Source organism: Eretmochelys imbricata, chromosome 1, assembly GCF_965152235.1.
Source record: "Eretmochelys imbricata isolate rEreImb1 chromosome 1, rEreImb1.hap1, whole genome shotgun sequence".
NCBI classification, from domain to species: domain Eukaryota; kingdom Metazoa; phylum Chordata; order Testudines; family Cheloniidae; genus Eretmochelys; species Eretmochelys imbricata.
The window spans coordinates 136,724,193-136,747,770 of NC_135572.1; the positions used below are offsets into that span (position 1 = coordinate 136,724,193).

Consider the following 23,578-nt stretch of genomic DNA (forward strand, 5'->3'; position numbering starts at 1 on the left):
CAGAAAATACTCACCTTTAGCCCTTAGCCTCCACTGGCATTGTTGCTTGCAGAGCTCTTTTGTTTTAATTCTCTGTGAATTAAAGCTGATGCATTTTCACATGGGCATTATAAACACAAAATGTAAAAGAATGACAGACAGGTAGTAATCTATATACTACCAGATATGAGGTTTATAAAGAATGGCAGGGGAGAAATGGATCAAAGTTGTTGATAAATGCATGAAGGTTTGTGTTCAATAAATATAGGATTATATGCTGAGGGTTTTTCTCAAAAATTCCAGCCTCACAGCCTCAGTCTTGGCCTTTGGCAGTTTGGCCTTTGGCTTTCTCCAGTGCATTCCGCGTTCTCATGGAGGCTCAGGCTGTTCCTTCCTGTGATGTCCATATGTGGAAGTTAGCAAACTCTGATGACAGTGGATTCTACAGAACATGTTGTGGGAGCATAAGATTTTCCAGATGAATATGGGGAAGGACCCCCTCCAGCTGTTGCTGATATCCAGACTTAAGAAGGCTTAAATTTAGCACCTTGGGCTACTTTAAGACAGGAATCAGATTTGAAAAAGGATTAGTGATATCTCCAAAAAGCTGCCCCCAGCCCAGCCTCCATTCACCTATGATTCTAAAATGAGAGTATGCAGTTTTTCATAATGTTATTACAAACCAAAAAGGTGTGTGGACTGTGCACCTTTGTCCCCATATTTTTATCACATCTGTAGGTTGGTTTCCTTGTCCCTATTTTCTTCTGTAAATAGAAGGAGGGTTGGTTTTCTGGCACCATAAAGGTTTTTAGGTTGAGCTATAAGAATTTTTCATTTCAATAGGAAGACTTCAAAGCAGAAACTGAAAGCAGATGTTTAGGTTTGCTGGGCCGTCAGACTTCACTTGAAAACCTCCATAGGCTCTTTATTAAAAGCCTGGAGTTTTGTGTTACTGATTGTTGAGAGGAAATTTGTTGGGAATGGGGTTTTCCTATTAATTTTTCTTGCTGTGTTCTGAGTAAAGACTAAGCGAACCATACCGGCTAAATTATACACTACGTTCTTTATAGCACCATCCTCTAGGGGGAAGGCTCGCTAAGCAGCACATTAAGAAAGTCATGACATGCAGATGTATGGCAAATGAGCCTGGAACTATTATCCAAAGGAAAGAAAAATAACATCTGAGATTTTGATTTATTTATACTGGCACTGGTTTGCTTTATACTTGCAGCTGCAGTCTCATAAAACCTGAATACATCACTAAGTACCTCCCAGAGAAAGTGCTTTTGTCCATGTGGGACAAGTCATTGAAAAAAAAAAAGAAAATGTAGCCACTTTTGGTTTAAAGAAAAAGGGACAAATTTAAACTAATAGCAATGTGTTAAACGGGAGCTGATGTGATCTCTGTACCTTTTCCCATACTCTCCAAGTTACACATTTAATTATTTTATTTGTAATAGCTGGGGGGGGGGGGTTTCTGCTGCTACTATTTAAAGAAACACACAGAAAAGAGAACCTATCCCATATTCTAGACATCCTTGCCATCAATTAAAAATGCAATTCAAAAATCATTATAAATCCAAAACAACAGCATACCCCTCCCCAGATATACAACCACTAGGCAGCAGAAAACAAAGGGGGAAAATATCCATTTCTCCCTACCCTTCAAATTCCTATAAGAAACTTCATCCCCCATCACCCCTCCCTTCAATGTCTTCAAAGACTGTAATAAAGTTCTGCTAACCTACTGAGAGTGTTCTGTGGGCAAGAAAGTCTTCTCCTCTAGAACGCTCTGGAATGCCCAGGTCTCATTAACCTCTAGGGGCAGACCATGAAAGCAGATTCCTCCACCCCAACAGGAGAGATGGGTTTAGAACTCAAACCAGCAGAAGCATGTCAATGTGTGTTCCTAACCCAAACAGATTCAGAGTGTGGCCAGAAGTGTGAGTGGAGCATACAGTGACATGGGATCATCCTAGTATTGTCATGGCAGCCATGAAGTCCTGAGCTGAATTAGAAGACTTGTTATCTGTGTGGATTTTAAAACTCCTTGGGCACTGTCTCCCTCAGTGCCTCTGATGCCACAAGTAGGAACTTCCTCAGCTTGTACTGGAACTTCTGCAGCAGCAGTGAGTGATCTATATCACCAGATATGTTCCCATCTCTTTCCTGGGACTTGCATATCACACGGAGAAGTACTATCAGGTGTAGTTTTGGGGCAGTGGCTTTTCTGAGCTTTTGGTCAGATGTAAACCATTGAGCCACAGCATCTCCTTAATTATTCCCTTGAGTTCATACCCTAGATCTGGTATCAGTTAGCCAAAGTTGGTTCTGTGTTGTCATCCCACCACATCTCTGCCATATGTGTAAAGTCAGCATTTCATCCATTGTCAAATCATGGATGGCCAGTATTTTATTATCAACCAAGAAGGGTAGCCTGGTGATTAGAGCTCTAGCCTAGGATTTAGGAGTCTTGGGTTCAATTTCCTGTTCCACTAGGCTTCCTCTGTGATGTTAGAAAAGCCATTTAGTCTTTCTGTGCCTCAGTTCCCTATCTGTAAAATGGGAATAATAGCACTGCTTGACCTCACAGGGGTGTTGTGAGGTTAAATACATTAAAGCTTGCAAGGCTCTCAGATGCTACAGTAATAGGGGCATATAAGTATTTTAGATAGAACCAATCTTTCATTTAACAATAACAGAAGATGTGGCCCACCCTCTGATACCTATTCTGAGATATAACATCTAAAGCTTTCCTTAGTAAGGAGAAAGGTGAAAGGTCCTCTGCTCAGTGAACACCTACATAGGAGGGATGTCAGCTAGTCCATCAGAGCCCAATCCCCCATCACCAAGGTTGGAATAAAGGGTATGAACTAGTGTAAAGTGCAGAGAAAAGTAATCCCCACTATCTGTACAGGCGGAGAAAGACAGCCAAACAAAAGCACTCTGAACAAAATCTCAGCTCTACATAACCAACCCACTCCACCCCCAGAGCCAGAGACACAAAACTTGCCCCAATCTCCCCCTCTACCATAACCCTGCTCCTCACCTGTGTCATCACTCAAAAAAGGAAAATATATGGCCTTCTCTTTGAACCCACCATGGTGTGATAGCAATCCTGGCTGCTCCTTCCCCTGGAAATGCAGCAGAGAGCTTTTAAGGAAGCTGCCCCCCACTTGTGCAATTCCAACACAGTTTGGGGTTCATGGGGACAGGAGAGAGGAATGTAAAAACAAAAATTAAGAAATAAATTTAAGTTTGGAGATCAAAACATTGACAAGGAAAACATTGCATAAAAAACGGGGCTGCTGCTTAAATTTAAAAGCATTCCTTAGGAATTTTTCCGGTGATTTTCTTTGTAGTTTTCTGTCTAGGTATAAATGATATTTGGTTTAATTATACTCTACTATGTAGCAGGGTTGGACAAAACCACCCTGAATTCAAAGCCCATTCCCTCTTTTTTTCAGGTTTGAAAAAGCTTGGTTAATATTTTCTCTCACAAACACATACGCACCCATGGTTTTTCATTTCCAGCAGATTCTGTAGTTTTTGTATTCTGGACAACGGCAAAAGTTCCAAAATACCACAAAACTGGATGTTCTTGTGGCATTTTGTGGCCAGCTGGCAGCAGAAATATTGGAAATCTCTGGAGACAGAATATTTGTGTAAGACTTCTAGGCAACTCCTGCAAAAGCTAAACTCCTGAACTTCTGGGTGCCCATTTGAATTGAACTTTTCGATGTTCACCCATCACTACTGAGTATTGCTTTTTAAATTGCAGCAGATAAGCCTAGAAAGTTTTCACTGAAATGTAATCAAACAGTAGGGAAAGGTTGTATGTACTATGGGACAAGTTCACTGTTCATGTATGCAGGTTCAGCTCTATGTTCCACCTGCATATGACAACAGTGAATTTGGCCATATAGTTTCTTTGAAAATTGCAATGGATCATGTGTTATCTGTTTAAAAGCACTACGATTTTGGGGTGGCCCAGTTACTTCAAGTGTATCTTTTACATTTCATTGTCGGTTCTAGTTATCCCGGAAAATTTAGTGAAGGAAGTCACAAGAATCCCTGGACCCATCAAGGACACAATCAAGAAACTTCTTGCACACAAGAGCAGTGTGAAAAAACATGAAGAGATCAAGAATGTGATCCCAGAACCAGCCATTACACCAGCTTCTAAGGTTCACTTGCCATCCTTTGACTACGAAGATGGTGTTTACATTGGAGGGACCTATGATGAAGAGGAGAAAGAGACTGACGATGCTGTAGAGGAAGAACAGGAGGAAGAACAAGAGGACCTTAAGAACCAGATTGGCCATGAACAAAGCCTTAGAGGAGATGTTTTTAGTAAGTGTTACCATCATTTCTTATTTATGTGAATAAATCTGTACTGATTTTTATGTAAAAGTACATATAAATATTAACAAGATTACAGTCAAATGTTATATATATCATACACTTTTACATGCATTTACCGGCAAAGGAGGAAAAGTAAACAGGTACATAGTCTAAAGATTAAAAATTTTGAATCTCCTTTATAGGGTATCAGACAATTAGGTGTTTAAAAACAGATCCATTAGTGGAGACATAAATCAATGGCATTAATAATATGCTTTAGTGACACTAGTTGCACATTGGCATCTACATTCTACAGTGATGGGTGTTCTGAGAACACCTAAGAAAAATAGATAAACTTAAATAGAGGGTTTCTTAAAAGTGAGAGAGACAAAGGCGAGGAGTGGAGGAGAGAGAGATAATGAGAAAGTGAGTTCACTTGGAGAAATGCTGTTTTATTGATACACTTCTTGAGCATTGCTGTTTCACAAAGCTATCTAGTATAATTCCTTTTCAAGATAATCAGTGAGTCCGGAACTTCCAACTGTAACTAAGACCTAGCCCAGCCAAAGCAACAAAGTAACAAAGGAACGCAGCTTAATAGCTTTCCCCCATCCTCTCTGCAAAAGCCCCTGGCAAATTGTGCTGCTTTATTAAGAAGTTCTAAATTTAAGTTAGTTTCCATGATATCCTAGATGGTGAGTAGGCATCATACAGAAAAGAAAAACGGAGTTTTGTGTCTTTGTCTTTCATATATCAAGGCTTATTCAACATGAATCATTGTTGTTCATGTCATATAAAAGTCACTAGCTATACATCACAGAGTTTCTCAGATTTTTAATTTGAATGTGGAAATTTAGCAGAAGAATACAGGTGAAAACATTGGTAGTGCTTGGATGGGAATTTCTAACATTAGTCGGACATCAGGAAGATGTACATATATTTCCTCAGCAAGCCCTCAAAGCATTTCAGTTTAGTTACTTCCTCGGAAAACAAGTGTTCCTCCCTGTTCTTCAACTGAAAAGTCATCTTCTTTGTTGAAGGAACTTTTAAATGCACTTTTAAATAATATTTGTAATAATATCTCTAGCTCAGATTCTTCAGGCTGATGGCTAACTAAATAGATATTATAAAAGTCATGCCTTGCTCTTAACTTATCCAGGAAATGTTCTCTCTTCCCAAGCATAGGGACATAATAACTTATCAGTGACCTCCTAAACTGATTAAAATGATACATTTATGTCCCATAGTATTATTTATAAAGACATATTCAGTTTAGCCAGCACCAGAACTGCAAAGAATCAAAGAAACCTTTCTTGTGTCAAAGAAACCCTTTCAAATAATATCGGTGCTTTTTTTTAAGGAAAAGGTTATGTTTGCTGCTGCCAGAACAAAAAGTCTTTTATGGCAGTAGCAATAAACCCAAGTACAAATATGTTTATTAACATGGAATACATTTGAGAATACTAGTCTGCTTGCCGAAGGCACTACTCTCCTAAAATTACCTTTTTCAAGGCTCAGTGATAATTGGAGGATATTTCAGCTCAGTCAGAGGATAAAATCCAAATATTACACAAGATTGTGCAGCAGAGCCAACAGGAAGTCTGAAATCTGGCTTTTGTTCAATGCCTTCCATTCCAGCACATATTAATAATACTGAGCTCTTACAGCATATATCAATTTAGGATCTCAAAATACTTTACAAAGGTGGAGAAACTGAGGCACATAGCGATTAAGTGATTTGTCTCTACTCTCTCTGGATAAACGATAGAACTCCAGGACTCCTGAGTGGTAGTCTCATGCTCTAATCACTTGAACAGGCTGCCTCACGCATGCTTCCACTAGAAAATTACACCGTCAGAACATGACTTTCAGGAGTTGTGTTGACCATAACTTTGCAGTCAGTGTAGAGAGGAATGAGTCATGTTCAACATCCTGTCATTTGGTTCTAGGGAACCCCAAATAGGCTCGGACTTTTCTTAAGATTGTGTTCTAATTTGATGCAGCTTTCTAGCGAACACAAGCCCAGAGTGGGACTAGCATAGCCTCATATTACACTGCTTCCTTTGCACCTTTGAGGAAATGACCCACATTCATGTCATATTCAGCTGGGCAGGGATAGATTAGGAAGGATTTTTGAAGGTTGACCGACCAAAATATATCAGTGGGATGTTTTATCGCAAAGGAGTGATTTGCCAAGGATCTGATTTCTTCAGGAGCAAAACCCTTTCCTTCCAATCACACAGGAATGAAGAAGAAATATCAGTATTCAAGTATTTTTGGGAGGGCAATATGCTGGGTGATATCACTGGTCGTCCCTGTAGAGCTGAATACATTTTATATGTATAAATTTTAGGCTATGGTGATGTGGGTTTTTTTGACTCACAAAGCCCTGGGGAAAGGTACAGTGGAGTAGAAGAAACTCATTCAGATCAAGTCTCCTAGCGCTTTTGACTCTGCAGTGCACATCTTGATGAATGTGAATGAAAAACTTTTCCATGATTTGCACAAACTTCAGGAATAGCTCAACCACATATGCAGGCCTGTTCCATGGCCTAAATGGAAGGCCATGGAGAATCTAGGGGGGAATAAACCTCTAACTAGTGTGGTTGAAATTAGGGTAACATAGTTATTCAATTTTAGCGAGATATCACAGTTTAGGAATGCTTGTCAGCAAAGCTGTTTAGGAAACAGAATGAAGGATCAGAATGAAATTCAGTCCCTGAATCGATAGAGCTAACATTTAGTACTGCGAGATATACAGTACATACATGAACACATCCAGATGCCTGGCTTTGAAGTTCAAATAACAGGTTGTTAAATAAGATAATATAGTATACATTCCAGCTGAGGGGCAATATCCCTTAGTAATTTTTGGCCTTTTCCTATCGGCTACATATTTTTAGAAAGAAGTTTATTGAGTATGAATTCCTTCAAGAAAGATATCTACATAAGATGCTGTTGAGAACAGGCTAACTACAGTAATGATCATAAGTGTCTAAAATAAGATATCTTTCAGAGAAGGTAAGAATAACATATTATTTCATCCACCTGATTAGTTTAGGTATCTAGTATAATTTCTTGAAGTATGTTATTCCTTCTGTTTTTAAAAAAGTTGCTGAATTTTTATAACAAATGGTTGAGTAATGATTTACGTAATTATAACCGAATTCTAGAAATTAGAAATGGAAATGAACTATTAGATCATCTGGGAATGTAGTGTTTCCTAGTGGACAGAGCACTGAACTGGGGCTCAGCAGACCTGGGTTCTGTTCCAGACTATGCCACTTGGACCCAGTTATTTGAAGGTATTTAGGCATTGCTACACTCAGGGTTGTAATGCTTAAGATTTAGGAGCCTAAATATCATTTTCAAAAGGGATTTTGGCTCCTAAGTGCCATCATCTATTTGTGCCTCAGTTTCTTCATCTGCAAAATGAGGCTAATAATATTGACCTCATTTGTAAAGCTCTTTGTGATCGACTGATGAAAAGCATTATATAAGAGTTATATATTAATTAATGTATTATTAATAATTTTTATCCTTCTCCCATCACCAGACTTTTCATATCATGCCAGCAGCTGCATATTTGGTACTTTTTTTTTTAAAGTGCCCATTAATTTTATTTTACACACCATGCTCAAGATTCAGAATAGTAACGGGATGAATTTGTTCTGCTCACTTTTCACATTTCTGTATTGTTTTTGAGTGCGCGACATTCACTTAATTGAACCTGGCAGACGATGCAGCCGGGTGGACCCCAGCACAGAGTTCCGTTCACTTGAATGCACAGCTTCTCTAGACTCTGCACAGGTGCTGGGCTCTGTCCACATACACCTTAAGGCACAATCAGGACTTGTGTTTGTACAGTGTGCCATTCCAGTTCTAGCCTAATTGGCTGGACTTTTCCATTAATAATTTAAGGTATTTAGATACTGAATATTGCAGAGGAATTTTTGTTGTGCCAAAGAGTACTGGTAACCAAATTGGCATCTTTCTGTGTATGGGAAGAGTACTATGCAATAAGCCTCAATCCAGAGCCTGACTGTGTGTGGGGGGGGGGGGCTGGAAGGGGGGTATGGCTTTCTGATTTGATCCCTACTATAAACAGGACTTCAGGTATTTTACCCTTTGTGGCATTCAAACAGCCTTTCTTTCAATTCAGGGTATACATATTAATTGTATTTCCATTCCTGTATAAAGTACAAATACCATATTTCACCTACTTTGTTATAACAAATTCCAGTCTTGATTTAGGGCCTTATTTGCTTGAACCTTGGACTATGAAATCACTTTAATTGTTATGGTATTGCTGGATGCTTAGGAACACACAGTTCGCTTAGATATGCATACTGTATAAATACATATCTTTATTTTTCTCATTATATGTGCTGTTGATAAGTCAACTTAGGAAAAACTTTGGGGAAGGCATGATCCTATATTACCAAAAATAGTTACTCTTTATGGAAGAGGGATTCAGTATGGTGACAATCTTTAAGAAGCTCCTAGTGGCTGTACCATATGCTTTAGTACACACATACACTAGGGTTTTTCCCCCCGCCTTAATAGGGATCAAAATTTAGTTTTGTATATTTCTACAAAAAAAAAGGGAAAAGTCTTCTGTTGTATCAGAAAGGTATTTCACAACCTTTCCTATTTCTTAATGGCCCATCTTCTGGCTGCTTGTCCTCCTCTTCCTCCTGCTCAGTTTTGTGACTGGCACCTAAATCCCCTTGTAAATCTAGCCTGAGAAATCAAAATGTTTCTTGTTTCAACACTTCCAATGGGGGGGGGGGTTCATTTCAGCAAAAATAATTTGCTAAAATCAACACAAATCTACATATTTTCGGGGGGGGGGGGGGGAGTTTCAGCTGAAAATTTTCACCCAGCTCTACATGGGCATATGTAAGCACTGCTCTTCTTTTGAGGTGGAGTTTAATTAGCTCCAGTACCTTGGCACCACAGAACATGTTCTTAACTTCCTCCTGTTTTGCCATATATGTTTAAGGAATAGGATACATTTCTGCTTTAAATATGCAATTTCCTTGCTTCTATTGTTTTCTCTCAAAGCCTTAATGTTCTTTTCAGGCACTATCAAGATCTTTTGAAGTTGCATGTTACCTCATGGTTTGTATCAGATTGTTATCTGCCTGGCTTATTGGACAGACACTTCACCTAGTATCATTTAATTTGATAAAAATGTGCTGCCAAGGACTGATTCATAAGAAAAAAAATGTAATTGTCATGTGTTTTCCTAACAAATTCTAATACAAACACAAGGAAACATTTTCTTTTGCTCATGTTTGGTTGTATATTTCTGGTCATAATTTGCTCTCGTGTTTGTTCTTGGTTTAACTCCCAGTGTGTATTTAACATAAGTGATTCCTCCATCTACTGTACAAAATACACAGTCAAAGCCACAGTCTATTTGATCTCAGTGTAAAAACACTAACAGAATAGGCTGCAGTCAAAACTAAAAATGGTATTCTGTTTAAATAAAAGATCAAATTGAAAAATTCTGCATATATATATTTTCAAAAATCATATATTATGCGTCAAATACAGGATTATTGAGCCTGACTCACTACTACATTACTCCAGCTTTTCACCAGTGTCATTCTACTGACAAACCCATCGTGATGGAATGTCATTTCCTGAGATTGCTTGGTGTTCCTGTGCCATTAACTGGTACATAGATTATTCAGGGTTTTTTTCTGCATCCCTTGAAGACAGAATTCCATTTAATTTGGGAATGCCAGCAAGTAATTTCCTAATTTCCTCAAATAAACAATCAAAAATCTTACAGAGTAAGGTTAAATTTTTCAATAGTTCCTAAGGGACTTGGGAACATAAGTCTTAGTGAAAGTTAATGGGACTTAGGAGCCTAAGGGTTTGATTCACAAAAGAATTTAGGCACCTAACTGTGTCTTCAGGTGTTTAAAGCTCAGAATCAGGATTCACAAAAGCCCTACTCCACTGCCCCCAAACCCTGTAGGCAGATCTGTCCCTTGGGTACAGCAAATCGGGGTGGCCCGTGCTTTGGGGGGCCCCACGCTTCAATAAAATCATGAGGAGGCAGGCGGGGAGGTAAGGTGGCAGGCAGGAGGAGGGTGAGGAAGCAGGCAGGCGGATGGTGAGGAGGAGAGCAGTGGGCGGGGGGGGTGGGTGAGGAGGCGAGCGGCAGCCACCAGCAGCCTCCCTACCAGAACCTCCCCCTAGCGCCTCCTGCCCACCGGCGGACCCCACCAATCAGCACCTCCCCCTCCCTCTCAGCACCCACCGCCTGCCACGTATCAGATGTTTTGTGGTGTCAAGAGGCATTGGGGGGAGGGGAGAGGAGCAAGGGCGCAGCGTGCTCGGAGGAGGGGGTGGAACTGGGTGGGGAAGAGGCGGGGTGGGATGGGAAGAAGCAGGACGGGGGTAAGGCCCTGGGGGAAGGGCTGGAGTGGGGCGGGGCCTGGGCAGAGCCAGAGGGGAGCACCCCCCGGGAGATTAGAAACTCGACGCCTATGTCCTGGGCCCCACAGCCCCCTAGGGACGGCCCTGCCTGTGATATGATTTTGCAATGACTATGTTTCTGCCCATGTGCCACAATATGCACAATATAGACCTGCTCTGGGGATGAATCAGTAGAGAGGCTGTTGTCTGAAGGGCCCCTGCTTCATTTGTTGAAGATGTTGGAAGGTGTGTAGCGACTGAGGAAGAGAAAGGATGGACTGATAGATAAGGGAGCTGAATGCTGCCCAGGAGAATTGAATTCTATCCCTGCCTCCACTTCAGAGTTCCTATGTGATGCTAGACAAATCACTTAAAACAAACTTTTCACAGATGGTCACTGATTGATTGTCTGTCCCTCATTTTCTGGGACCTGAAACCCTTCAGAGCAGGATTTGGATACTGTGGCATGGGCCACACATTGAACAATGAGGGGAAAACAGAATTTTGAATAGCAGCCTGTTAAAGGAGCACTGTCCATCCTGTACACTGAATAAGGTATTTGCACAGGTTCTACATTATTATATTCCGAATCACAAGTGAAACATCTCAGCTAAGCAGATTGTTTGCTGCTAGTTTTATTCTTCTTTGATAATTGGCCCATTACGAGTGCAAATACTCCCAGAGCCCCCTCACACACCCAAACTTCCTCCCAGAGCCTGCACCCCTCATCCCCTCCTGTACTCCAACCCCCTGCCCCCTCCCCCGCTCTTCTGCTGGTAATAGCTCACCTTAAGTGATCACTCTTGTTACAGCGTGTATGGTAACATCCATTGTTTCATGTTCTCTATGTATATAAATCTCCCACTGTATTTTCCACTGAATGCATCCGATGAAGTGAGCTCTAGCTCACGAAAGCTTATGCTCAAATATTTTGTAAGATGTCCCTGTATTATAGTGTCAGACTATTTAGAAATGTGCGTAATTACAACTAGATGAAAGTTTTGTATGTTCATTTTATAATTACACTAACCCCAACATTGACACATGATCAACTACTGATTGCTTACCTGTTCAGAACTGAGAATGCTTTCACCATTCCTTGAAAAAGGCACGAACAGCTGTAACTGCAAGGAAAAACCATCTTTTTTTTTTCTGTGTTTGTACAGAGCCTTGTACAATGGGGTCCTGGTCCATGATGGGGCTCCTAGGTGTTATGATATGACGACTACTACTACTATTAATAATAATAATAAAAGAAACTACATTCCTTACAGCTTCCTTAAAAAAATGGCAATGTTTCTGTTCTGCCATGCAGTTGTTCTTCCAGGATGGCTGCCTCATTAAGAGGTCATTGTGATACCATACATGAGATATAAGAAATATAATCATATTTAAGTGTATGCGCAGAGGCAGGTGGAAACTAAAACTTGAAGGATAGCCTCTGCATTTCTGGAGGAAAAATAGAGAACTACCTTCAAACTATAAACCAAACCATATTTTTAAAACAAAATGACACTTCTGTGAGTACAAAATGTACTACAAATAAGTTTATGTACAGTAGTTGCTTATGCAAAGAGGTGAAACCCAGTGCAGGTGAAGGAAAACTTCTCTTTGTTTTGGATAAGTGCCTTTTGCTCTGTAATGACTCACTTGTTCGTACTGTTGTACTGTTTCTGGATAGCATCCTATCTAGCGAACTATCTCTTTTTGTCTATTTATTTTTTTTTATTTTTACTTTTGGCTTTTTCATGCTGTAGCTTGGTCCAACCTATGCTTTTCCAGTTGGGGTCCTGAAAATTCCCCACTGCTTTTGTTGTCGTTAGATCATTGACCCTTAAGTGTCTAGCCAAGCTGCCTCTAAGGTTTGTGCCAAGGCCCTGCTGCAATAGGAATGATGGATGTACTCAAAGTGAGCTAGCACAGTCATCAGCTGTCTAGAGGGCCACCCTGTCACCTCCACTGACACAACTATTCAGAAATCCACTGCCTCAAGAAATGGCTTACAAGATGGCTCTCAAAGCTACTTCTTTTGCGCTACAATATGCAACAGTGCCACTAAGCACTGAACCCCAGCATTTTCTTCAGATAGACTTTTGATATTTGCTTGACCACATACAGTATTCCTAAATTCCCTTGGTGGCACTTTGTACAGGCCTTTTTATAATGGCAGTATGTTTCATCTCCCTTTTTGGCTGCACTGTTTTCTCACTATCTGAAACAGTGGCTAAAAAAGTGTTTTCCATGAATGCGGTTTTCCTGAGTTGTTCCAGTGTTGCATTACATCATTCCTACTATTTTTGATCAAATACAATTCTCCAGTTAGCCTAAGTCTTGGTGCTGCTGATTGTTGGTTCCACTGTGCAGAAATCACAATTCTCCTTAACTCCAAGTCCTCATGTACTAATACTGTCATCTGTGAAATGCCATGGTGTCCTGTTAGAACAGAACTCAAGATTGGTGCTGTATTTAAAAAAATGTCATGGATGATAACAACATTGAACACCTAACCTGAGGTCTGCAAAGACTCTAAAAAGCAATGGCTATGCTGGGCACTTCAGAAAGAATGTGCCTTTCTTTGGGTATATGCAGAACATGACAGTTTCTCTTCTGGTTCCAGAGACAGCTACCTACCCTGACTGGGTAGAGGATAAATTATCCTGACATAACTGTAGCCGTGTAAGTCAGCAGAAGTTTTGTATTTGTATAAAAGTTTTGCAAGCAGTTTTTTGTCCTTCTCCTTTTTACATGCTCTGATATGTCTGAAGGTCACAAAGTTTTTTGTAATTCCTTGAAGGCACCTGATAGTTGGAGAATAAGAGCCTGAGTGTAACACTTGACATTGAAAACAAAAAATAGACTCAGACACAAAGTTTGCCTCCTTGTTATACTGTATTTACAAGACAATCTTCACCTGGGGCATTTGCAGCACACTTTGCATACACTTGCATGCATGTCTCCAAAGTGAACGCGTATTGTAATTCAATAAACAAATTATTCTGGTACCTCCTGTCTTTAGTATAATCACTTCGCTCTTCCCAGAACAGGTCATACTGAAGTTGCTTTTTCAGTTTGGCAAGCATTCTTAGAATCTCAGCTCCTTTTGCTAATGGTGGGCCCAGATATGTGGAATGACAGTAAAATGTTTTTGCAGGCCTTACACCTAGTCTCTATGTGCTTGTTCCTAAGTAAAGAAACAGAAATAAATAAATAAATAAATAAAGTCTTAGCCTGAGGTAAGATCATTATCCAAGTGATTTAAGCAATGGGAGGCTGCAAGTGCAACAAGAGAAGACAAGCTCTTAGCAATCCATCAAAGTTCACATAGCATTTCAAAGGTCTCTTTTCTCTGCTCAGTTCAGCACCTCTATAACTGCCTTTAGGGCCTATTTGTATATGTGTGTGTGTGTGTGTGTGTTTCTGATGGGTGCACAGGATTGTGGGATTGGTTCTTTTAGTAACAGCTGTCACAAACCTCAAACAGACTTAGGTACAGGAAAATCTTTTTGTCACTTTGGCAGTAAGAGAAAGATTCAGAAGATGGTTAAGGCACTAGGGGCTCCATTCATTTAAGCAGGTGGTTTATCTCGATTTCAGTGGGACTCAAGCACATGCTTAAGTGTTTTGCTGAAACAGGCTCCAGATTAGTAGTACATATTTGGATCAAACCTAGATCTAAACTATATGTCATGTTCATGCATGGGAAAGAAATAGTTTTTAAAACATTGCAGTGTAGGTGAACAATATAATCCTGAGGCACAGATAAGCAATTTTATAATTTATGTACCTCCTGTTATCTGGCAGTGTGAAGGAAACCTGAAATTCTCCTCACTACACTGCATGTGTTCTGTGGATGACTAGTGGACTGCTGCCTAGAGAACTGTCCAGCCAACACTGTTAATAAGCAATAATTCAAGGGTTTTTTCCCCTTAAAGTGGTACATTCAAACACTTAATGTCATCCTGTATGCATTATTATAGCCTCCATCACTGGAAGTTGAATTCTCTATCATGCCATTTGTGAGTAGTTGTACTGTTTCTATGTAGAGGCCTCCACGCCACCTGTCTTCTACAATAGCACTGCTCCTCTTCTACTAATCACTTAAAATAGTGCAAAACAAGGGCAGACTGTATCTCAAATGGTCAAAAATACTTACATCAGGCTGATAATCAGTTGAAAACAATCTCAGTTTTCCAGTTCCCCAGAGCAGTGTAGATCATGCAAGTTGAAGGGAGTTTGGCTCCATCTCTTGGGCTGATGCTGAGGAAAGCACTGTGACTTGTTGTTTGAGCACCCCCTGTTGGACAGTGTGTGGAACAACATTGATATGGATAACAGAACACATCGCCTATCTCCAGTGCTGCTGTAAACCTGCTCGTTGATTCCAGACATCACAAAGAAGACAAGGAGAAGGCAGGGGTATGGCCCTCCTTTCCCTCTGCACTAGCCAGCGGAGCTGGTCAGGTTTGGAGGGGAGCACACAGGTGGTGCCTCTGTAGATACAATGCCTCCTAGAGTTCCTACTTTGGCAGTGCACTTGCCACTGACCCTAATGCAGGTTGCGCATTCGAAGCACAACTGAACCTATAATGGTCTTATGGCTTTTGTGAAATTTTTAACATCTTGAGTTTTCTATGGCTACTGTTTTCAGTCTGATGCCAAATCATGATGTCATTGACTTTGCTGTATCCCACAGCTTATGTGCTTTAATCACGGGGCTAAACATTGCGGCAAGAGGGGTCTGATCATTACGTCAAAAAAAACAGCATGTTCATGGATACTTGACTCTGTTGCTCTTTCGGCTCCAGGGTAAAATATGAGGTGCTGGTAGTTGGCAGTTGAAGCGCAGTTCATTTGATAGCTTGGTCAACATTAAAAGTTTGGGGTTTTTTAAAGTTCAAAGTCGGTTTCTAACTGGTGGCTAGGTGTGTGGGTTTGGTAGTGTTGCTGGTAAACATATTACATCATGAAACCTATATGATGGCAACTGATATGCTGAAACAGTTTAATTCTCTGCTCCCTGTAAATTATTTGGCACTGACAAGTTTTTTTTGTATTAGTTCCTAAAGTTAAAGAAGCAGCTGCCTTTGGTCCTGTCCTGGCACAGAGAAAAGTTCCAGTATCAAAACCAGAGCAGGAAGGTAAATTATTATTCTTTGCTACAATATTTATTTTCCTGTGCAGTGTGTGTTTTCGTGGCACCCTTTTTTTCCCTTCCTCTCCTATTTCACACCAAGCTTGTGGCTGCAGAGAACACCAGTAGTTGCTGGGAATTATAATGCATGGCACTGCGACTTTGCACTAGGCAGAACATAGAAGAAGATGGGAGGGACCGAGGATCAACAGGACCCACTCTGTACGTGTAGTAAACTGATCATGTGTGATTTGACTACCTGATTTTCACCTGTTCAGCACTCCTGGGGAAGGTGAAACCAACTATCAATTACAAACATGATTTGGGGCACCCTGGGAATGTCAGGAAACTGAAGATATTTAAGGGCCTGATGCTGAGAGGTGTGGAGAAAGTCCAAACCCATGTGGTGGGCTAGAGGGAGTTCAGGGGGGTTACTACATACTCAACGCTGCCACAGGCCTTGCAGTGTAGCTGGCGGAAAGGTCTCCTGTGGAGCTATTGAGAACTTAATGTAGTTACTTAGGCTGGGCAGTGGGATGAGAATTTAGGGCTAATTGAAGTTGGAATGACTTTCAAGGGCAGGATTTGAGTGAAAAATGACCCAGTGACATTTAACCAAATCTTAAAAATAACAAACAACATTTCAGCCCAAAGTGGCATTTACAGTAATGATAGGCACCAGAGATAATACCTTCTGAATCCTCTCTCTTAGCCCCACAATAAAGTACATTAAAAGAATTGGAATGGTTTGGTTTAAAACCACAAAAGCTAGGAAACTGAAGAATGGCTGATACACCATTCTGAATCTCACCCATTGTGCTTGTTTACTGCATTGTACAGTGCAATATTTATTTCATTTCTTCTAATTTGTACAAATTACAAATACAGAATTAGAGAGTCTACGTTGTGCACCAAACAATATGGTCGTTTTTAGTATGCCCTAAAAGTTAACGCTATTTCAAACCAAGTGTTGTGTGAGGAGTGAGTTACAAACTTGAGGGCCCCTCACAGAGGATGTCATGCCTCTCTTTTAAATGGAAGGAGCTGATCAAAACTGCAGCAATATCATATAACGAGAGAGGCAGTTTCTCAAAATGGCAGGTCCCAGGTCGTTCAAGGCTTTCCAGCTCAAAACCAACATTTTAAACTGCACCAGGAAACCAGCAGGCTGCCAGTGAACAAAAAACAGCATGAAATCATGTGCAGGTGGGAGACTCTTGCAGTAACCAATAACCACAGATGATATTAAGAGCTAAGGTAGGAATTGCTGTATTGATTCTAAATGCTATACCTTTGTGGGGTTTAATCTAGGTCACTGCTATTGGAATGCAGATTTTGGATACTTCTTTTTATTAACTATTCAAACATAACTTCATAACAGAGTCACATCATAATACAGGGTATTGCCTTTTTTCTCTTTTTTCTAAAATTTTTTTCAAATTTTTCAGTTGATTGCACCTTTAGTCAGGGGATTTGTAACTGGAAACAAGATACTGACGATGACTTTGACTGGAATCCTGCTGATCGAGATAATGGTATTTAAAATATATACTGTTGCTAAGACTTAATTTGATCGTTTCTACACAAGCACCAACTTTCAGCTTTCCCTGGGGGTGCTCCACCCCCTGCTCTGCCCCAAGGCCCCACCCCCATTCTGCCTCTTCCCCCAAGGTCCCAACTTTGCTCTGCCTCTTCCTGCTCCCACTGCACCCTTCCCCTGAGGCCCCGCCCTGCCTCCTTTTGGCCCTACTTCCTCCCCTGAGCACGCCCTGCTCCTGTGCCTCCGGCTCACTGCCAAAGAGCTGACTGGTGGCGGGCAGGAGGCACTGGGGGGGAAGGGGAGGAGCTGCTCGGTGGGGTCTGCCAAACAGCTGATCGGCAGGTGGCTGGTAGGTGCTGAGCACTATTTTTTTCCCATTGGTGCTCCAGCCCCAGAGCACTCATGGAGTTGACACCTATGAGTTTCTATTCCAAAAATAAGAAACTGGCTGTAATATGGTGTTGGGATTCCAATCAGTGTCTTAGGTTTGGTGAGGGGAAAACTCAACAACAAAAAAGGGAGAAAAAAGAGGGGTTTTTGGATGCGGGGAGGAGTTGTTTTAATCTATTTTGGGGCAATGGATATTCCACAACCTAGTTCAAAACAACTGAATTTAAGTAAAGTAGTAAGAGACACAAGGTCTAAGACAATGCGTACAGTATTAGAGATGTCAGCTGAGACTTTCCACAGACAGCTAGGCAATTTAACCACACATCTCCCCTTAATTTCAAGTTTATAGTCATGTATGCTGAAGACAAGTAACTGTGGTAACAGTTCATAATTGCCAAACACTACAAGTTAAGTTAGCCAGGAGTAAGGGTATTCCACTCCTGACAGAGAGATGATGGTAGCATACTATTCAAAACCATATAACATATTACAAATATTATTCCAGACCCTGGTAAAACATGACAAAACATTCCGTGAGTGCTACATGTGATTACTATTCTTGTATTCAGATAACAAAAAGCCTGGCTGAAGACATTACCTAAAGTGATTAGATATATTCTTGTGGAGGTACAAAAAATATTGCAGAAGGTATCGCAACAGGGACCACCTCACACTGTTGCTGTCATATTGCTCCCTGTTATCGTGTCCTGCCCCAGAGCAAACCCCACGTACACAGAAAGGTGGCTAGATTATGGTGTTGCTGGGCTTTCCCCTTGGTGGTCTCTGCCTGTTGGTTGCCTCTTCTCTCTCGCAATGACTTGTCTCTTTCTAGGGCTTCTATGACCCAGCCCTCCGGTCAGGTCAGTCCCCTTCTAGGGTATCCAAGTGCAGCTGTAACTGTATAGGTCCCAAGCTGGCTTCTCTCAACTGGCCTCTTCAAAGTCCCTTTGCCTGGCTCTCCTGGTCTGGCAGCAAAGTCCTTCCAAATCAAACAGAATGTCACTCTCCTTTTGCAGAGCAGTAGGTCCCAGGGCTTGTCCCCTGGCCCCTCAGTAGAACTCCAAAACTACAAACAAGAACATTACAAAACATTACCCAACATCTTTCACCGCTCTCTAGGCTTGAGCCTCTCATCCCTTTTGGACTCCTCTTCAGCTCCCTGTTCTTACTGAACATTGGCCCAAGGACTGCCTCCCTGGATCCTGTCCCCTTGTTCCGGGGTCCACCACAGGAATTAGCTCCTGTCCTGTGGCTTGGCTCTTCAGCCACAACCAAGCTCAACTGTTCACCTCCACAGCCAGTCCCTACCTGTTCAGCTTCGTCCCTTTTTAAGCCCTACACCAGGGGTTCTTAACCTGGGGTGCGAGATGCCCTTTCTGGGGGTGCGAGACATGCCAGATTTTTTTTAGAAGGTGAATCATCGAAAACACAAATTAAGCACAGGCACTTAAGTACAACTACTTTGTTTCATCAAACCTATGTATTTATTAACATTATACATTTTTTAACGATTACTGTAATATACAAACAAAAAATATATCTAGGTTTAAAGAACTGACCTACTTCAACGATTTTTGATACGGGGTGCAAGAACATATTTTGATTTTTGATAAGGGGTGCGAGAACATATTTTGAGAACCAAAGGGGGGCAGGCTGCAGTAAAGGTTTAAGAACCACTGCCCTACACCTAGCTCAGTTGAGGCAGGGTAAGGCTAATTAAACAGGGCTGGTTAGACCCAGGGCCTCTTGGCTCTTAAAGGGGCAGGGCAGGCCACCCTGGTTATGTTTACCCTGAAATAAAAGACCCATGCCACAGCCACAGCTGACTCGGGTCAGATGACTTGGGGACTCAGGCTGTAAAATTGCTACGTAGCTGTTCGGGCTCAGGCTGGAACCCAGGCTCTGGGACCATCCTCCCTCACAGGTCCCTGAGCTCATGCTCCAGCCCAAGCCCAAATATCTACATGGCAGTTTTACAGCCTTGCAGTCCAAGCCCCGTGAGCCCAAGTCAGCTGACCCGGGCCATCTGTGGAGGGTTTAATGGCTGTGTAGACATATTCCCTGTCACATGCCACAATTTTCACTCTGGACATTCTCTTACTTGTACTGATAGGCCATTTGGTCCAGCAATCTTCTCTGCTCCCCCTCACAGTCTCTTCACTTCAGCCTCTCTCCACCTGGCCTTCACACCCTCATCCTTCCTTCCCTCCCTCTTTCCCCCTCACCCTTTTCCCTTCCATGACCCTTCTCCCTTCCTGTGCCTTTCCATCTAGCTAATTCCCTCCCAGCAACACCTCATCCCAAAACACACCCCAAAACAATGGAACTAATATGATGTTTGCTCCCAATCAATCACTCTGTTTGCTTTGGTCCTGTGTTCTCTCCTTTTTCCCTATTTTTTGTCTGTCTTGTCAATTTAGATTGTAAGCATTTTGGGACAGAGACTATTAATTTATCTGTTTGTACAGTGTTTAGGATAATCGATTTCCAATTTTGTTTGATCCTAGGTATTACCATAATAAATATAATAAATAAAGTTAAGGAGAATATGTAGAGTCACTCAAAACAAATTTTGGATCTTTCAGACTAATAGTGCAGAGAGAGATTAAATGCTGTGTTGAGCCTTTATTTCCTTTGAAACATAAGAAAACAAAATGCAAGTTTGGTCAAAGAATTGGCATAAGTATAGACAAAAGATTAGGCTACCTAATCCATCCTTCTAGCAGTGCAGGAGTGTTCCCTACTTAGTATATTTGACACTGTTTTTTGTAGGCTAGATTTTAGTTATTTAAGTGATGAAACTTGCACTTATAATTATTTTGGCAAACTGTTATTGAGTTTACTAAAAAATATTTCACAAAACGCAACAAAACACATAAAGATGTTTGCTTCCTCCCCTCACAAGGTGATGGATATTATATGGCAGTTCCAGCCTTTGTGGGGCACAAAAAGAATGTTGGCCGTCTGAAACTTCTTCTTACTGATCTCAAGCCGAAGAGGAGCTACTGTTTGATTTTCAGTTATCGCCTTGCTGGAGACAGGGTGGGGAAACTCAGAGTATTCCTGGGCAGCCACAGAAGTGCTCCTGCCTGGGAGCAGAGCAGAGGAAAAGATGAAAGGTGGAGGACTGGAAAAATAGAAATGCTTCAGGGAGTGGAGACTACAAAAAATGTAAGTTAAGGCAGAAACCAATTACAATAACTAACACAACAGCTTGCATTTCATCCTCACTGATTTTTACGCATTCTATAGACCGTTTTGTAGGTATACCAATTACCAACTACTGAAAGCCACCTCCAAGTTAGAAAATGGGAGCCATACTTTGCTAGCAACACCACCAAATAATTTCTAGGATATAAAAGAGAATTGAAGGGTTAATGTCTAGCTATTCCACCTGGAAGCAGGCGGGGCACACCTTGACTGTTTCCTAGGAGCAATGCACACATTGCTCTATCCAAGGACAAGGGCTAGATATGAACCCTGAGAACTTGATTGTTTGGACAGCAACTGTGGGAGGCTTTCTTAGCCTGGGCTCAAGGCCTGAGAACCAGGATTGTAGTAGTTAAAGGATGGTAACTAAGTATATGAATCAACGTCATACATTCCTTTGTGTAGCAGTGTGTAATGCTTAGGGGGAGAAAGATAATAAAAGGAGAAGGTGGAAGGCGGGGGGCGGAACAGCCCATCTCCGCTGACCAGCCTGCTTGCTTGCATAAAGCTGTGTTCTGTCTCATCACTGAACAGCAACAGAGAATAATATTCTCTTGAAACTTTGTCTTCAGGGGCAATTTAACTAGAGAGAATTTAATTACTTGAATTGCTCAGGATGTCAAGAATAAGAACCTTATCGTTTTGTGAAAGTTCCATCAGATCTTTAGTGATGACAACTAGTTGTGGCCTCTGATTTATGTCTCAGTGCAAAAGTAGGTATAAATATGTACACTGAGAGATTATGGTTTGTTACCTCCACCACAACTACATTTAAAGATTGAACTATCGCCTAGGTGGTGAAGGATTAGAGCTTTCAGTTTGGCTTGCAACATTTCCTGATAATTTGATGGGGTGTGCGGAATGATCCTCATCATTAAATACCCTGGGTTTTTGGGTGTTTGCATGAATGCCCTTTAATCAGGGAAAGGGGAAAAAAAGCTGTCAAATGCAGATACAATCCTCAGTGTTAGTCCAGAGCCTGTATCCAGTGTGTGTTGACATGCTTACTAGTTTTGTCTCCTTTAGTTAAGTTCATGATACATGTGGCCTCCACTCCTGATATTGCATACACACAGACTTGCTTCCTCCATATGACACAAATACACTAGGGGCCAGATTCTCTGTCCATATAAACAGTGTACTGTGCCAGACTGAAGGGGATGTGACTTTAAAGGTGAGTTTATCCCTCCTTTGCAGCTCCTAGTTCCTGGGGCTGGTGAGGGAATGGGATGGTCCTGAGAATTAGTTAGAGCAGCCCAAACCCCATATCCCCAAGGGGCTATTCTGGCAGCTGTGGATCACCGGAATACACACCAGTCCCAATATGGACAGGAGATGGGTGGTGTAAAGCCATTTTGCCAGCCCTCACCACCTTGGGATTCCCTTATTTAAAAAAAAAAAAGAGAGACAGAGAGAGAGAATCCACAGGTAGCCAGTTAAGCCAGCTTTCAGCTGCTTTGCCAAGCAGGGGCCAGAACCTGCTCCAAGAATTGCAACAGGTTTAATTAAGGTTTCCTCTTGACACTTTACAGTCAGATTCACATTTAGGCCAAGCTCCCTGTACACAGCTTTGGAAGTGTAAAGGGCTTTAATGAGGACATAAATTTCATCCGTGGCCACTTAGGCCTTTTGCACTATCAGGCCCTAAAATACTAAGACCCAGATCCTGAAAGGTATTTAGGTTTTTAACTTCAATTGATTTCAATGGAACTATTTCAGTAGAAGTTAGGAGCCTAAATACCTTTCAGGATCTGTGCCTACATACCCTGTAGATAAGCACAAAGAAATATCTAAAATAAATATTGCACTCAATAACCAAACATACAAATAGAGGGCAAACTCACAATTGTAATGTCCCCAAAGAAAGGAATACACAACATCATCATATCAGCAACATATATATACATGTTGCTTTATTATAATGTATTCTTGGTTTTTTGAGAGAGACAGCATTTTGTTTGTACTATAACAATAGTAAATTCCATTATGAGAATCAATTTGGTATTGTAGATTATCATAGAGGACAATCAATCTTGCTCTAGTTCAGATATTATGAGTTATAAAAAGATCAAGGATTTAAGTGAGTAAATTTTCCTAGATAGTGATAAGAATACAAATTTCAGTTGATACATCATCTCAATCTAGTTAAATAACTTTGTTTCCTCTTTCACAGTGGTTAAATGTTCACATTTGCTATCTCGTAATAATTAATGCTTTTCCTTTCTTATGTCAGATCATTTTTGAATCAGAACGTGGGAAGGGCAAAACTGGAGAAATTGGAGTGGACACTGTAACTTTGGTTTCAGGCTTGTGCCCTAAAGATCACTTGATAATGGATTTCTGAGCTTGTTATTTCTATTCCTATTTTAATATTTGCCATACTAGTACTGTATTTTGTTACATCATGACAGATGAAAATAAATCTGGAAAATGTCTTGAACTTTATGCAAACAAAATGACATGCACAAAGTGTGCAAAATCCTTTTAAGCACAAATTTTTTCTATCAGATATGCTAATACTTGCTTTGAGTCTAGCACTACTGTATTCT

General features: G+C 41.0%; 1 protein-coding gene across 1 annotated transcript in view; it reads left to right on the forward strand.

The window, feature by feature from the left end:
- EGFL6 (EGF like domain multiple 6) overlaps positions 1 to 23,373 on the forward strand; it is a 66,137-nt gene extending 42,764 nt beyond the window's left edge. The window contains exons 8-12 of the mRNA XM_077807172.1: positions 4,015 to 4,332; positions 15,816 to 15,896; positions 17,338 to 17,424; positions 20,725 to 20,990; positions 23,263 to 23,373. Coding sequence (XP_077663298.1) covers positions 4,015 to 4,332; positions 15,816 to 15,896; positions 17,338 to 17,424; positions 20,725 to 20,990; positions 23,263 to 23,373 — 863 coding nt within the window. The remainder of the gene's footprint in view (positions 1 to 4,014; positions 4,333 to 15,815; positions 15,897 to 17,337; positions 17,425 to 20,724; positions 20,991 to 23,262) is intronic.
- Positions 23,374 to 23,578: the final 205 nt, after the last annotated feature.